Below are 13,648 nucleotides of genomic sequence, written 5' to 3' on the forward strand. Positions count from 1 at the left end.
AAGTTCTTTAGTCTTAAAATTAAATATTCTCTAATAGCTTGAACTGAGTTTTGTGAAGATGAATGGTTGGTAACTCTGGTGATCCTGAGCCTTCGAATGTGATCCTCCAAATGACAAAGGTTCCTTCCCATCAGAAAGGCAGCATCAGGTGGCCATAAATATGTAAAAAGTAATGAAGCTACCGTGGTGGGAGGCACATCTTAAACACCGCTTCATGCTGCAGAATGTTCAGCATCAACTGTAAATGGATGCACACTACACTCTGGATGGCAGTAGCATCAACACGGCTTGCTGCTAGCTCCAGAGCAGGAAGCAGATGGTAGAAGCAGCTATGCCTGTATGGGAGTGGTGGGGATGTAGGAAATTTCTGTACTTTTCTTTCTACTCAATTTTAATTGTTACAGACCTAAAACTTCTCTAAGATGTAAATTGAGAGAAAGCAAACCACACCGAGAGGTATCAATGTAGTGTGTGCAGCTGTTGTAGCACACACCCTCTGCTCCATCACAGAATCACCCTTTAGGTGCCAGGGGTTGCACTGCCCCTTCAGCACTTCTGCCTCAGCAGGAGCAGCTCTCTCCTCTGCTTCCAAGCCAGCCAACTGCCTCCATACTTGCTCTTTAGACGAGAAGTACCCTCTTCCCAAGCACAAAGGGCTTCCAGCCTGATGGCACAACGGAGCAGCACAGCAGGCCTCCTGTGGTTGCTTTAAAGACTACTTTCCACCTCAGCGTCTGACCATAGTGCAGAACCAAATGCTTAAGATGCAAACACAAGAGGTTAGAACAGCATCATCTCAAGAGACCCAGGGCCTATCCAGCGCTTGCTTCCTTCCCTCCTCAAAGCATCTACAGGACTCAAGCAGAGAAGACAAGCAGTCAATGCCAAATCTGGATTACTGCTCAAAATAGCAAGTGTGCAAACAAAGGCAGTCTTGACCCAGATTTCCCCATACCTCAAGATGCTCGCTGACTAATAACTAGAAAGACCAAATACATATGGACTTTTTTTTGTAATTATAAATTTAATCTGGGAGCATAGAAACTAGATTAATGCAAATCAAGTTTGAAAAAAAAGCAGTAAAGATACTCTCAAAGGCATTTTCCAAAATACACCATTTTCATCTTTACATTTAAAACTGTGCCAAACTTGATGCATAGGTTGCCAAAAAAACTGGCCTTTAAATACTGTTATGTTTATGTGTATATGCCTATGTAAGCACATGTACATGAGTCTAGGTGCCCAAGGACCCCAGATGCATAGGATTCCCTGGAAGTGGAGTTACAGGCAGTTGTGAGTCTCCTGATATGGGTGCAGGGTGCAGGGAACTGAACTCAGAAGTTCTGCAACTGCTGAACCATTTCTCCAGCCCTCATGATTACCCTTTTGAATGCTAACTGATATTCCTAGTGCCCCAGAACAGTGTACCAGGAGAACTTCCTTCCTCCTTACAGTTGAGCCAGCAGAAGTCTTCCTGCCCCACAGAAATGGTGTTGTGAGTACCATGTTCCAAATGAATTAGGCTTTCTTCTTGCTGAGCTCAAAATCCTTAATTTTGACAAATTAAAGTGACTTTTTAAAATTTTATTTATTTTTATTTTATGTGCATTGATGTTTTGCCTGCATATATGTCTGTGTGAGGATGCCAGATCTGCTGGAATTGGAATTACAGACAGCTGTGAGCTACCATGTGGGTGCTGGGAATTGAATTTGGTCCTCTGGAAAAGCAGTCAATGCTCTTAACAACTGAGCCATCTCTCCAGCCCTCTTAAGTGACTTTTCTTTCCAAGTTAAAACTATTATGACTTCATTAAATTCATTTCCTTTAGCCAGCCTCCTAAATATCAGCTTTTAACAGTAGGCAATGGTTTAACCATTATTACAAGGTAAATATTTGCTTAAAACAAAACAACAGCCCTGCAGTAGATGTGAAATGCTTTTGGCTACCTTTGGGTTTGTAATTAATCCCCTACAGGATGCTACTGTAGCAAACCATAGTGCATCATGGTCAGTGTAGGACAAGTCCTGAATATGAATAAGGTTGTCAACCAGAGCTCCCCTTGAAGGCTGAGATCCACGCTCTGCACAGCCTGGCAGAGAGCCTCTCTCAGATACAAAGCTGTGGGAGCTGCAAGTTTCCCGAGTCTCAGAAGCAATATGATGTAACACATGATTCACATCTGGGAAACAAAATACCAGACAGCATTTTGGGCAAGTGACATATTCCAATTTATTTAAACTGTGGTGCTGGCTGTGAAGTCATGCATCCTAAGCCATGCGTGTTTCCTTCCTGGCTAGTGTTTTTGCCAATGCTTCTGCTTACAGCTGCTTCAGATGATTACTAATAACAGATGCTAATCAGCTTTTCTTGAAAATGCACTGCTAATTTCCTGTGTTACCTTAAATAGACCACTGTGCAACAATGACACCGACAGCATTCTTTATTCTAAGCAGTAAAAAAAATGAGGGAAATTTTAAATCTTTTTTTTTTCTTGGGGGGGGAGGCAAATTTAGGAATCAAAATATAAATCTTGAGATATCCACTGTTTGCAGAACAAATCCCACAAACTCCATTTGAAGGAAATTTTACTACTATTTTTCTTATTTAGAAGAATGCATCTGATTAGTAGATCAAAGGCCTCACTGAACAGTCTGGCTTTGTTCCATAAGCAAGCTAAATTTCTAGATGGAAAGCACTGTGTCTCCTCACCTCCTCCCGCTCCTGGATGGCTACATAGAGCTCCTGGCTCCTCCTTGCATACTCAGAGCAATACCTCACATTCCTTGAAGGAAATGCTCTTCCTTCCCCAGGCCAGACAGCCTGGCAAACCTACCACGGCAATCATTCCCCTGTCTGACTCAGCAGTTTAGGGAAAGATCAGGTTACGGCAGTCTTTTATGACCTCTTTAAGGTACGTGTAACCATGTGGTTCCTCACTAAGTGACACAGCCGGATGGCTCCAGGACATAGTATATAAAAACCCAAGTCTTCAGAGCCATGTACTGTAAGGAATTCACAGCAGACCTTCCCACCCCATCAGTGGTCCCCCAGTTCACTCTAGACATGATCCCAAATTCTGGCTCCCTTTACAGCCAGAATGTGCTGTCACCGTTTCTCTCCTATCATTTCCTCCTCACCCAACTCCAGCTAAACTTTAGTTTCAATTGTTGGCTTTCCAGTCATAAACTTCCAATTTGTCAAACTCAAGGTCACCTTTCAACTTGTCTTATTCAACATCTCAGGAGTTAATGAGTCTTGAAATGTCTGCTTCATTTGGTCTGCAAGTTACACAGCCCTTTAGCCACTTGCCCACCGCCCCAGCTTCTGAACCACTTGTTAGCTAGTCCCTGTACCTGTCCCTTCTGTAGCCACACCCTTTGTATATGCGAAAAATGGCACAAGCATGCTCTAGACCCTTGACTCTGTATTTAACTCCCTGCTTGAACTCTTTATTTGTCTACACATGCAGTAAGTACCCACACCCTGCTCATTTCAGGAATAGCACCTTGTTCCCTAAGAGCCTGCTGCACAAGCAAGAACATGCAGAAACACCCCTTAACCCTTCCCTTCCTTCAGCTTAGGAGTGTGTCAACTCCATCATCATCACTGTTCCCCATTGCCATGGCTATACTCAAGTCTTCACCACTTTCTCTTTGGTCACCATGAACAGTCTTCCTCACTGGCCTTATAGCTTCTGATCTTAGATGTTACAATCCATTCTCTACACAGCCGGAAGCATGACTGTCATGCTTTGCAGTGTACTTTGAGTAAAACCAAACTGTCCACCAGGGCTACTCAGCACAGCATACTTAGCCTGTCATCTCTTTCACCAAATGCCCTGCTTCTCCTGTTCTTGGGGCTTCTTAATTTACTACTGTGTACCTGACATGGTTGTGTCTCCCCACTGCGCACACCTTGCTCCCTCTTGTCACTGAGGCCCCAGCCTAGCTTAAATGTTTTGTGCCTGAAAGAGGCCAGGTCTCCAGCACCTCTTCAGTCACTTATACTGTTCATTTTCATTGTACTACCCACCATTACTTGCTATTTTCTTGCCTTCTTACTGTTTCTTTTTTAGACAGAGTTTCTCTACATAGCCTTGGCTGTCCTGGAACTCATTTTGTAGATTAGACCAGCTTGAACTCACAGAGCTCCAGCTGCCTCTGCCTCCCAAGTGCTGGGATTAAAGATATGTGCCACCACACCCAGCTGCTGTTGCTTCTTAATTTGTTTCTTCATTTGTATACACTTTATCTAGAACAGTATCAAACAAATCAGCAATCAAAAGCTTAATAAAAAAGTGAAAATTTCATATTTTGCTGGGCGGTGGTGCATGTCTTTAATCCCAGCACTTGAGAGGCAGAGGCAGGCGGATCTCTGTGAGTTCGAGACCAGCCTGGTCTACAAGAGCTAGTTCCAGGACAACCTCCAAAGTCATAGAGACCCTGTCTCAAAAAAAAAAAAAAAAAAAAAGCAACCAGAAAAAGAAAGAAAATTTCATATTTCATCCACCTGAGGAATTATAAGATAAAGTAATATTAGTTAATTATCATGGCTATAAGAAAGTTGAGTTAGGCCACATTTATACAACATAAACTTATAGACATGCAAGTACAAATTATTTAAGTAAAGGCTTTTCCTTTAAAGGTTTTTACAAGGGCTATGATGGCAGCAGCTTGGCATATAAGAATAGAAAGTCCCTGTTCTGAAATCTGTATCTTATCTCTGTTAGTTACTTAGGTAAGCTTGGGAAGACTGCTTAATCTCTCCAGTAAATACAGCAAGTGATACCTGTCTTTTACAGATGGACAAAAAAGTTTGATTATGGCTAACATAGTTAAGTATTCAGAATTTGGTCTTTCCCTCTGCAAAGCTCCCAACTTTGGGACATTTAGTCTTCAAGAATATTTAAATAAGAGCAACACAAAACTGTATTTCCTTAATAGAGTTAGTTGTTTAGAGTGAGAGAGAACAGAGAGTTTAGGAACTTAATACTGGAGCGCCCAGTCCCAGAATTCTAGTACTTGCTGGGAGATTCAGGTAGGAAGAGCAGTAAAATTCCAGGGCAGCACGCCACGTGAGAGCACACACACACACACACACACACACACACACACACACACACACACACACACGCACGCACGCACGCACGCACGCACGCACGCACGCACATGAGAAAGGGAGGCAAAGAACAGGAAAAAGGAACATGGCAGAGGAAGTTGGATTAATTCTAAATTGTCTTGTAATTATCTCTATAGTGAATGTTAGTACAGACATTTTTAATTCCCATTTTATAGATGAGGAAACAGAAGGTTGAGGTAAATAATTATCTAATACAACAGGGTTAAAATTCTTTTTCCAGAGACGGTACTTTTAACTGTGTTACAAGTTTGACAGGACTCTCTAAGACCAAATTTGTCTTTGTCAACTTTCAGAGAAAGTCTACCCTGCTATGTAATGCCCAGTTTTACTTTCCATATGGTATCTTTGCTGTATTCCATATGGTAGTTTCTTATTGACAATCTGTCCCGAACCCTTTCAACACCTTTGCCTGTAGGATCCTGCTGGATCCTGCTGTCCCTTACTGCACAACAGAAGTTGGTGCTAAGGCTATTAGATTCACACACCGATTAAAGAACTAAAACAAGCCGGGCAGTGATGGTGCACGCCTTAAATCCCAGCACTCAGGAGGAGAGACAGGTGGATCTCTGTGAGTTTTGAGGCCAGCATGGTCTTCAAAGAGTTCCAGGACAGTCTCCAAAGCCACAGAGAAACCCTGTCTTGAAAAACCAAAAAACAAAACAACCAGAAGAGCAGAACACCCTCCTACAGACATACTGGGGGTAGCTGGGAGGACAGAATTACTCAAGGAAGCAGACAAATGAGCATAGTCTACTGGGCAAGGGTTCTCTAATAATATGCCTCTCAAGACCTTAACTAGATTCTAATTAGAGTTGTGGCAGACAAGGTTGTTTAGTAAGCTTCTGTTGTGATCAAATCCAACTCAAGGGAGAGATATTTATTCAGTTACCCTCCATGGTCAGGTGGCTCCATGGTTTGTGAGTCTGTGGTAAGGCAGAAACACAGAGGAAGGGTATGAATTAAGTTATTTACTTCATGGCAGTTAGGCAACAAAACAAGTAATGAGAGGGAGGCCAGGGCCCAGATACTGTCTTCCAAGGCATGCCCTTAGGGACCCACTTCCTTCATGAAGGCCTTGAGTTCTACAGTTCCACCATTTCCCAACAACCTATCCAAAACATTTTTGAGTCAATGTCTCTTGAAATTCAGGGTAGCTTTAAACTCACTATATAGCTGGAGCTGATCCTCTTGCCTCCACCTCTAGGATTAACGGGGTACACCATCACCCCTGGCTTCAGATTTTGAATGGATTAAATAAATAGCTAGGACAAAGCCTTGATGATCCAGCTGCCTCCAGAAATGCCCTCACACACACACTGGTGTACTTTAGTAATCTAGGTGCCTTTGTATTCATGTTCCTGTACATTTGTGTGTGTAAGTGTGCATACACATGAAACCAAAGGTCAATGATGCATGTTTTTCTCTATGGCTTTCCACCTTATCTTGGAAATAGGTCTCTCCCTGCACTTGGAGTTCACTGATTCTGCCAGACTGGCAGTCAGCAAGCCCCAGGGATCTTCCTATGTCATTCTTCGTAATGCTGGAGTTATAGGCACATTATTACTGTGCCAGTTTTTTATGAGGGTTCTAGGGATATGAACTGAGGTGTGTGTGTATGTGCACATGGTGCACATGCCAGCCTGCTTGCCTACTTATGCCACAGAGCATGTGGAGGCCAGAGCATAAATTACAGGAGTTGGCTCTACCCCTCCACCATGTAGATTCTGGGAACTGAATTCAGGTAGTCAAGCTTTTTTTTTTTTAAAGATAGGGTCTATGTATTCCTGGCTGTCCTAGAATTCACAATGTATACCTGGCTGCCTCAAACTCACAGAGATGTGACTGCCTCCAAAATCTGGGATTAAAGGCACGAGCCACCACATCCAGTCTTCAAGATTCCAAGGTACTTCAAAATGCAGTCAGGTTGACAAGGTATCATCAAAAGTATCAACATACAGAAATCAGTATTTTCATACACCAACAACAAATTATATGAAAACAAGTTGGGTGGTAATGGTGTGTGCCTTTAATCCCAGACCTCAGGAGGCAGAGGCAGGCGGATCTCTGTGAGTTCAAGGTCAGCCTGGACTACCAGGACTACCAGGTTCCAAAGCTACAGAGAAACCCTGTCTTGAAAAAAGAAAAAAGTTATATGAAAACAATCTCATTTACAACAGCCATAGAAACAAGAACCTGGGAATATATTTAAATAAAGAGGAAAGACTACTACAAAAAACTATAAAACACTAATGACAGAACTCAAAGAGAACACAAAAGAATAGAAAGACAGTCCATGTCCATATTCAGACATTGGGCATATGTACTGCTGAATCATCCCCTTAAAGTGACATACAGATTTAGTGGAATCCTTCATATAACTAAGGAAAAAGTCCTGAATTCATATGGACCTATCAAACAAGGAAGCAAGCAGACAATACCCAAATAGTCAAAGCAATCTTGGACAAAAAGGACAACAGAGATGGCTGTCACATTACCACAGAAGAGCCTAAAAGCTACAGCACAGCACAGAACTTAGGAGCATAAGCATGCCTCTATTGTTAGCTGGTCTTCAATGAAGGTGCTAACAACAGACAGTGGGCAAAGCACAGGGAAAGCTGGGAATCTAGATGCAAAGTATGAACCAGACCTGTCTCTTCCTACACACAATAGTCAACAACAGATAACGCTTAACATCTGAAACTCGGACTGCAGAAGAAAGCACATGGCCACTGCTTCACAACTCTTCAATAGGCAAGGATTTCTTTTTTGGGGGAAAGATAGTAAAAGTACTAGGAGGAAAAAAAATTACAACAAACTAAAAAGCTTCTTGCTCAGCAAAGTAAACAATCTACTGAGTAAAGAATATGGGAAAAAATATGTGACCTACTCATCTGGCAGGGTAGACAGTCAGAACATATATGGAACTTAAAAATGAGTAGTCCACTGAGCGGCACACAGCTTTAATCCCAGCACTCAGGAGGTAGAGGCAGGCAGATCTCTGAGGCCTGCCTGGTCTACACAGTGAGTTCCAGGATAGTAAGGACTATGTAGAGAAACCCTGCCTTGAAAGACCAAACAAACAACAACAAAAAAGTAGTTCAATAAATTAAAGAAGGGGCAAATGTGCTGCATAGGAATCTGTCAAAATACAAATAATTAGCCAACACAAATATACATTGCTATCATTTGTAATCAGTGAAATACACACCATCCATATATGAGACACCATCTTACTCCAGTTAGAATGACTACTATAAAACAAATGCTGACAAGGATTCAGGAGAAGGAACTCATATATACTCTTGGAGATCAGTCTGAAGATTCTCCAAAAAACAAATAGCTGGGCATGTTGGTCCACACCTTTAATCCCAAAAGCAGAAACAGACAGATCTGTTAGTCTGAGGCCAGCCTGAGCTACATAGTAAGACCCTGAAAAAAAGAAAGGCACCCAAGAAATAGGGCTATTGCCAGGTGGTGATGATGCAAGTCTTTAATCCCAGCACTCAGGAGGGAGAGGCAGGTGGATCTCTTTGAGTTCGATCCAGGACAGGCTCCAAAGCTACACAGAGAAACTCTGTCACCCTGTCTCAAAAAGAAGAAAGAGAAGAGAGAGAGAGAGAGAGAGAGAGAGAGAGAGAGAGAGAGAGAGAGAGAGAGAGAGAGAGAGAGAGAGAGAGAGAGAGAGAGAGCAAGATAGCTCAGTGAGTCACACACTTGCTGCACAAGGCTGATGGTCTGCACTCAATCACAGGAACCTATGCAATAGCCTGATGGTTTTACCAGTTACCCACTCCCAGGCACACAGCCAAAGGAGATCAGCAAACCAAAGACAGCAGCAGAAAGGTAAGTGTTACATTTTGCTCCCTATACACAGCATGAAAATGTCCTGAAGAGGTTGAGCATGGTGGTGCATGTATTTAATCCCAGACCCTTGGAAGCAGAGCCAGGCAGATCTCTGTGAGTTTGAGGCCAGCTTGGTCTCCATATCAAAATTCCAGGTTAGCCAGGGCTACAGGGAATATACTCTCCCCACCAAATCCTGAAAATAGAACACTCATAAGCAGAGGAGAGGGGGATGCTGAGATCTAATCTGTGAATACCATATGTATATGTGAAAATATCATATTGACCCCACTAATACTTATGATTGAGAACCCTGTCTTGAAAAAACAAAAAAAAAATCAATAATTTAAAAATACTCTCTTTTGGGGTAGGAAGGGGTTAAGACAGGGTTTCTCTGTGTAGCCCTGGCCTGGCCATCTTGAAACTCACTTTGTAGACCAGGCTGGCCTCAAATTCATCGATCCACCTGCCTCAGCATCTTAAGTGCTGGGATTAAAGTCTTGGCTTTATTTAAGAAAATAATAATAAAAATGAGTCAGAGGACTGCACACAAAGGTCACAACTGTTTTTCATTTTAAACCCATTATATTAAACTCACTTGCTTCAGCCTCTTATCTACAGGGATTATAGGCACTACCATACTGGGCTAGTAAAGCCATTAAAAAATAAATCCAGCATTCTATAAAAATCAAGCATATCCCACAACCCACTGCCACATGTACAGCTTTAGTCCATCTCTTTTTCAGAAGATGTTGTACAAGTGTCCTATGGCAAGGTTTGTGTTAGCAGACCGCAAGGTATAAGCCCAGGAGATAGGACACAGCAGTGATCGACAGCCATCCCCAACAGAAGAGTACCTGAAAGGTGATGATACTTTAAAGGCCCGAACACAGCACACATGTGTTAAACACAGTTTTTAAGACCACAGAAAGCAAACATCTTTGTTCCTAAGATAGGGAGTGGAGATGGCTGGAGGCTAAGATGAGAAAACATCTAAGTGGATACCAGCTAGGGGTTAACAATGGAGTTTTTGGACTGGTTAGGGTAGTATGCTATATCATGTAAGCACACATGATATATATAAAATGTCATATACTGAAAAGACAAAAACAGGGAAAAAAGGCCACAGTATGCTAGGTGCTATCACTGCAGTGACTACAAACAGAGGTACTTACTGGTCAAGAGTCTTGTAGTAGATGTCCAGGTCCTTGTTCACCAGCTCTGTGGTTCTCATGACGATCATCATTTCTCTATACTTCTCTTCGGCATCCCGAAACTGAGGTTCTCGGAGTTCCTTCTTAAAGTGAAGAATTTCTTCTTCATAGCCCTTCTGTCGCCCCAATGCCAAACTGTGATTTCTTTTTATAGTGTCTATGTTCTCTTCCAACTTCTGATGTTCGCTAGAAAAGGGTAAATGATTGGTGAGGACCACTGTGAGGCTTCTGGCAACCTAAAACAGGTGTCATCCCTCCTTTCTAAGGCTTTTGAGCTAGTGCTCTTCCTTCCAAACCTCTGCAGTATTCATGTTTCTGAAGCAGCTAAATTTTTGTGTACTAAAGAAAGAACCCTTGCAACATGTGAGCATCATGAAAGCCCCTGGCTTTTAGATACTGACAATGTAAGGCACTGCCGGGGATTCAAGCAACAAAGTAATATACTTCTGCTTTAGAACTAAGAATGCAACAACTACCAACTGCCAACAATGAGAAGTTATTGGATAACAGGTTTCAATCAGTTTTATTTACAAGTGTCAAAGTCACAGTATAATTTTATCTGCTATAAACTAGTCATTTTCTAAAGTAAAATTCATTAACAATTTTGTTATTATTGCAAAAGTATAAAAACCACAATTCTGACCAAAAAGAAGTACTCAAAATTCTCTGGTATCCTGGTAAGTTATACAGACTTCAATATATGCCTTCAGTTTTTTTCATTTATACTGGGTGGTGGTGGCACATGCCTTTAATATCAGCACTTGGAAGACAAACAGGCCGATCTCTGTGAGTTTAAGGCCAGCCTGGTCTACAGAGAGAGTTCCAGGACAGGCTCCAAAGCTATACAGAGAAATACTGTCTCAAAAACAAACAAAACAAAAAATTCTTTTTTCATTTACTTATAAACTTATTTATTATTAAGTACATGTTATGTTCTAGAAATTGCTCACAAGTTTATGGACATTATTATATAATTGTCCTAATTATATTTAGTTGATACTTCTGCCATTTCCTAGTAGTGGAAGGTTTGTTAAGGAAGAGATTTACTATGCAGTCTGAAGCATGTTCAGCCAGGTATATTGGCGTATCCCAGCACTTGGCAGGCAAAGGTAGCTGAACCTCTAAATTCAAGGCCAGCTAGGTCTACATGTGAGTTCCAGGATAGTCAGGGCTACCCAGTGAGACACTGTCTTTAAAAATTGCTAAGTTTTAATCACAAAAGTAATTGTTTAAAAAAAATAATCTAGCTTGGGCTGGAGAGATGGCTCAGCAATTCAGAGTACTGGCTGCTCTTCCAGAGGATCCTGGTTCAACTCCTGGCACCCCATATGGTGACTCACAATCACCTAATGCTAGTTCCAGGGGATCCAACACCATCTACTCACCTCTACAAGCACTGTATGAAAGGGGTGCACATACATACATGTGGGCAAAATACTCATGAAATAAATTAGTAAGAAAATCTGAGTTGAGATGAGGTCCCAGCCCTGAGAAAAGGAAATGGACACCAGGGTCCACTCTTAATCAAGAAGCTATTTGCAATAGATACCTGATGGCAGAGGGAGAATCAGTTTTCTACAGTGGAGTGTCCCTGGGGATATCAATCACATTCCAGGGCAGGCCCCATGCACAGGAGTAGTTGGTTAATGCAAAACAAGCTTCATGATTTCTTGTTGCTATTTTGAGATCGGGTCTCTTTATGTAGACCAGGCTGGCCTTGAATTCACAGAGATCTGCCTGCCTTTGCTTCTCAAGTGCTGGGATTACAGATATGTGCCACTACACCCAGCCTCTGTGTTTTTTGTTTTGTTTTGTTTTGGTTTGGTTTTTCGAGACAGGGTTTCTGTGTAGCTTTGAAGACCAGGCTGGCCTCAAACTCACAGAGATAGGCTTGCCTCTACCTCCAGAGTGCTGGGATTAAAGGCGTGTGCCACTACGGTCCAGTGTTTTTTGTTTTTTAGTAATTTACTTAACTTTATGCGCATTGGTGTGAAGGCATCACATCTCCTGGAACTGGAGTTGTAGACAGTTGTAAGCTGTCATGTGGGTGCTGGGAATTGAACCTGGGTCCTTTGGAAGAACAACCTGTGCTCTTAACAGCTGAGCCATCTCTCCAGCCCCATGTTTTTGTTTTTTTGTTTTGTTTTGGTTTTTTGTTTCATTTTGGTTTTGGCTTACTGGTCTTTTATTTTTATTTTCTTGTACTATGTGTGAGGGCTTTAAAAGTATTTTTTTGAAAGAGGAAGAACATAATGTTGAGTGGAAAGGATCTGGGGGTACACTCCATTGTAGAAAACTGGCCAACCTGAGTCCCCTGAAGAGCAGCCAGTATTCTTAACTACCGAGTCATCTCTCCAGTTCCTGACTTCTTTATAATAGTAAAGACTTTCACTGAAATGAAACACTATTTCCTGTTGAGTGTGGCGATCATGCATGCAATTTCAGTCCTCAACTGGTAGAGGCAAGAGCACCGTGAGTTTGGGGTCAGCCTGGGCTGTTTAAGGAAACCTCAAAAATAAAAATAAACACGATTTACTAAACATACTTTTTCATTTGTAAAACTTGCATTTGTCCCATCTCCTTCAAATGTTGTTTTCTTTCTTCTTCAACTTCTTTTAGCTCCTCTCTTCTTTTTCTTAGTGTAAGGTTATCCTGTAGCCACCTTTCCTGGATCTAGATGAAAATTGTATCAGTTAACAAAAATAAACAAGCTACTAATATGAGCTCCCTAACTGGCACATGCAGACAGGCAGTGATAACACTGCTTCTTCACAGTCATGTTAAACTGACCAGAGGAGACTCAGCCAGTGGGACAGGAGGGCAGGAAGGAAAGAGCAGCTTGCACTGCCCTTTCATGACCATGATGTAAGAGCTCTGCTTGGCAGGGGGTAACCTCTTAATAAATGAGTACAACATGTATTCTTGTGTACTCACTTATTTATAAAATACTGAAATATTTGGTAAAAAGTCATTAAATGTGGTCATTTTAAATATATACAATAATTATCTAAAATGGAATAGTTAACCAGATATTATTTTTAATTATTATGTATTTTTAAGACAGGATCCCACTTTGAAGTGCAGGCCTTGGAACTCACAGAGATCTGCCTGCCTCAGCTTGCTAAGATAAAGGTGTGTACCACCACACCAAGCCCAGATATATTTCATACCTACAAGCTAGTAGATCATCTTTCCAGGAACCCTGCTACACAGCCTGCTCATCTGAGGAGTGTAAGATATCATTAACATGTATAATATTTATGTTCTTATAGTATAACAACAAATTTTTAACAAATCAAAAGATCAATATAAACTGCCTAAGTCCTTCCCTACTTTATTCCCTAGTCTTATTCAACTCCTATTGTGTGCCCAGACTATTAGATACTTTACAGCACGTGTCAGATACAATCTCTGCTTTCAGGCTGGCAAATACAAGTTGAGGGTTCCTACT

The 13,648-nt window shown here is 41.6% G+C and overlaps 1 protein-coding gene across 1 annotated transcript in view; it reads right to left on the reverse strand.

Moving 5' to 3' along the window:
- The window catches only part of Rad50 (RAD50 double strand break repair protein), a 61,661-nt gene that overhangs the window by 12,531 nt on the left and 35,482 nt on the right, over positions 1-13,648 (reverse strand). The window contains exons 20-21 of the mRNA XM_005067768.4: positions 12,743-12,870; positions 10,159-10,383 (exon numbers count right to left, since the gene is read on the reverse strand). Coding sequence (XP_005067825.1) covers positions 10,159-10,383; positions 12,743-12,870 — 353 coding nt within the window. The remainder of the gene's footprint in view (positions 1-10,158; positions 10,384-12,742; positions 12,871-13,648) is intronic.

This window comes from Mesocricetus auratus, unplaced genomic scaffold (assembly GCF_017639785.1).
Source record: "Mesocricetus auratus isolate SY011 unplaced genomic scaffold, BCM_Maur_2.0 Super-Scaffold_100007, whole genome shotgun sequence".
In the NCBI taxonomy this organism is placed as follows: Eukaryota; Metazoa; Chordata; class Mammalia; order Rodentia; family Cricetidae; genus Mesocricetus; species Mesocricetus auratus.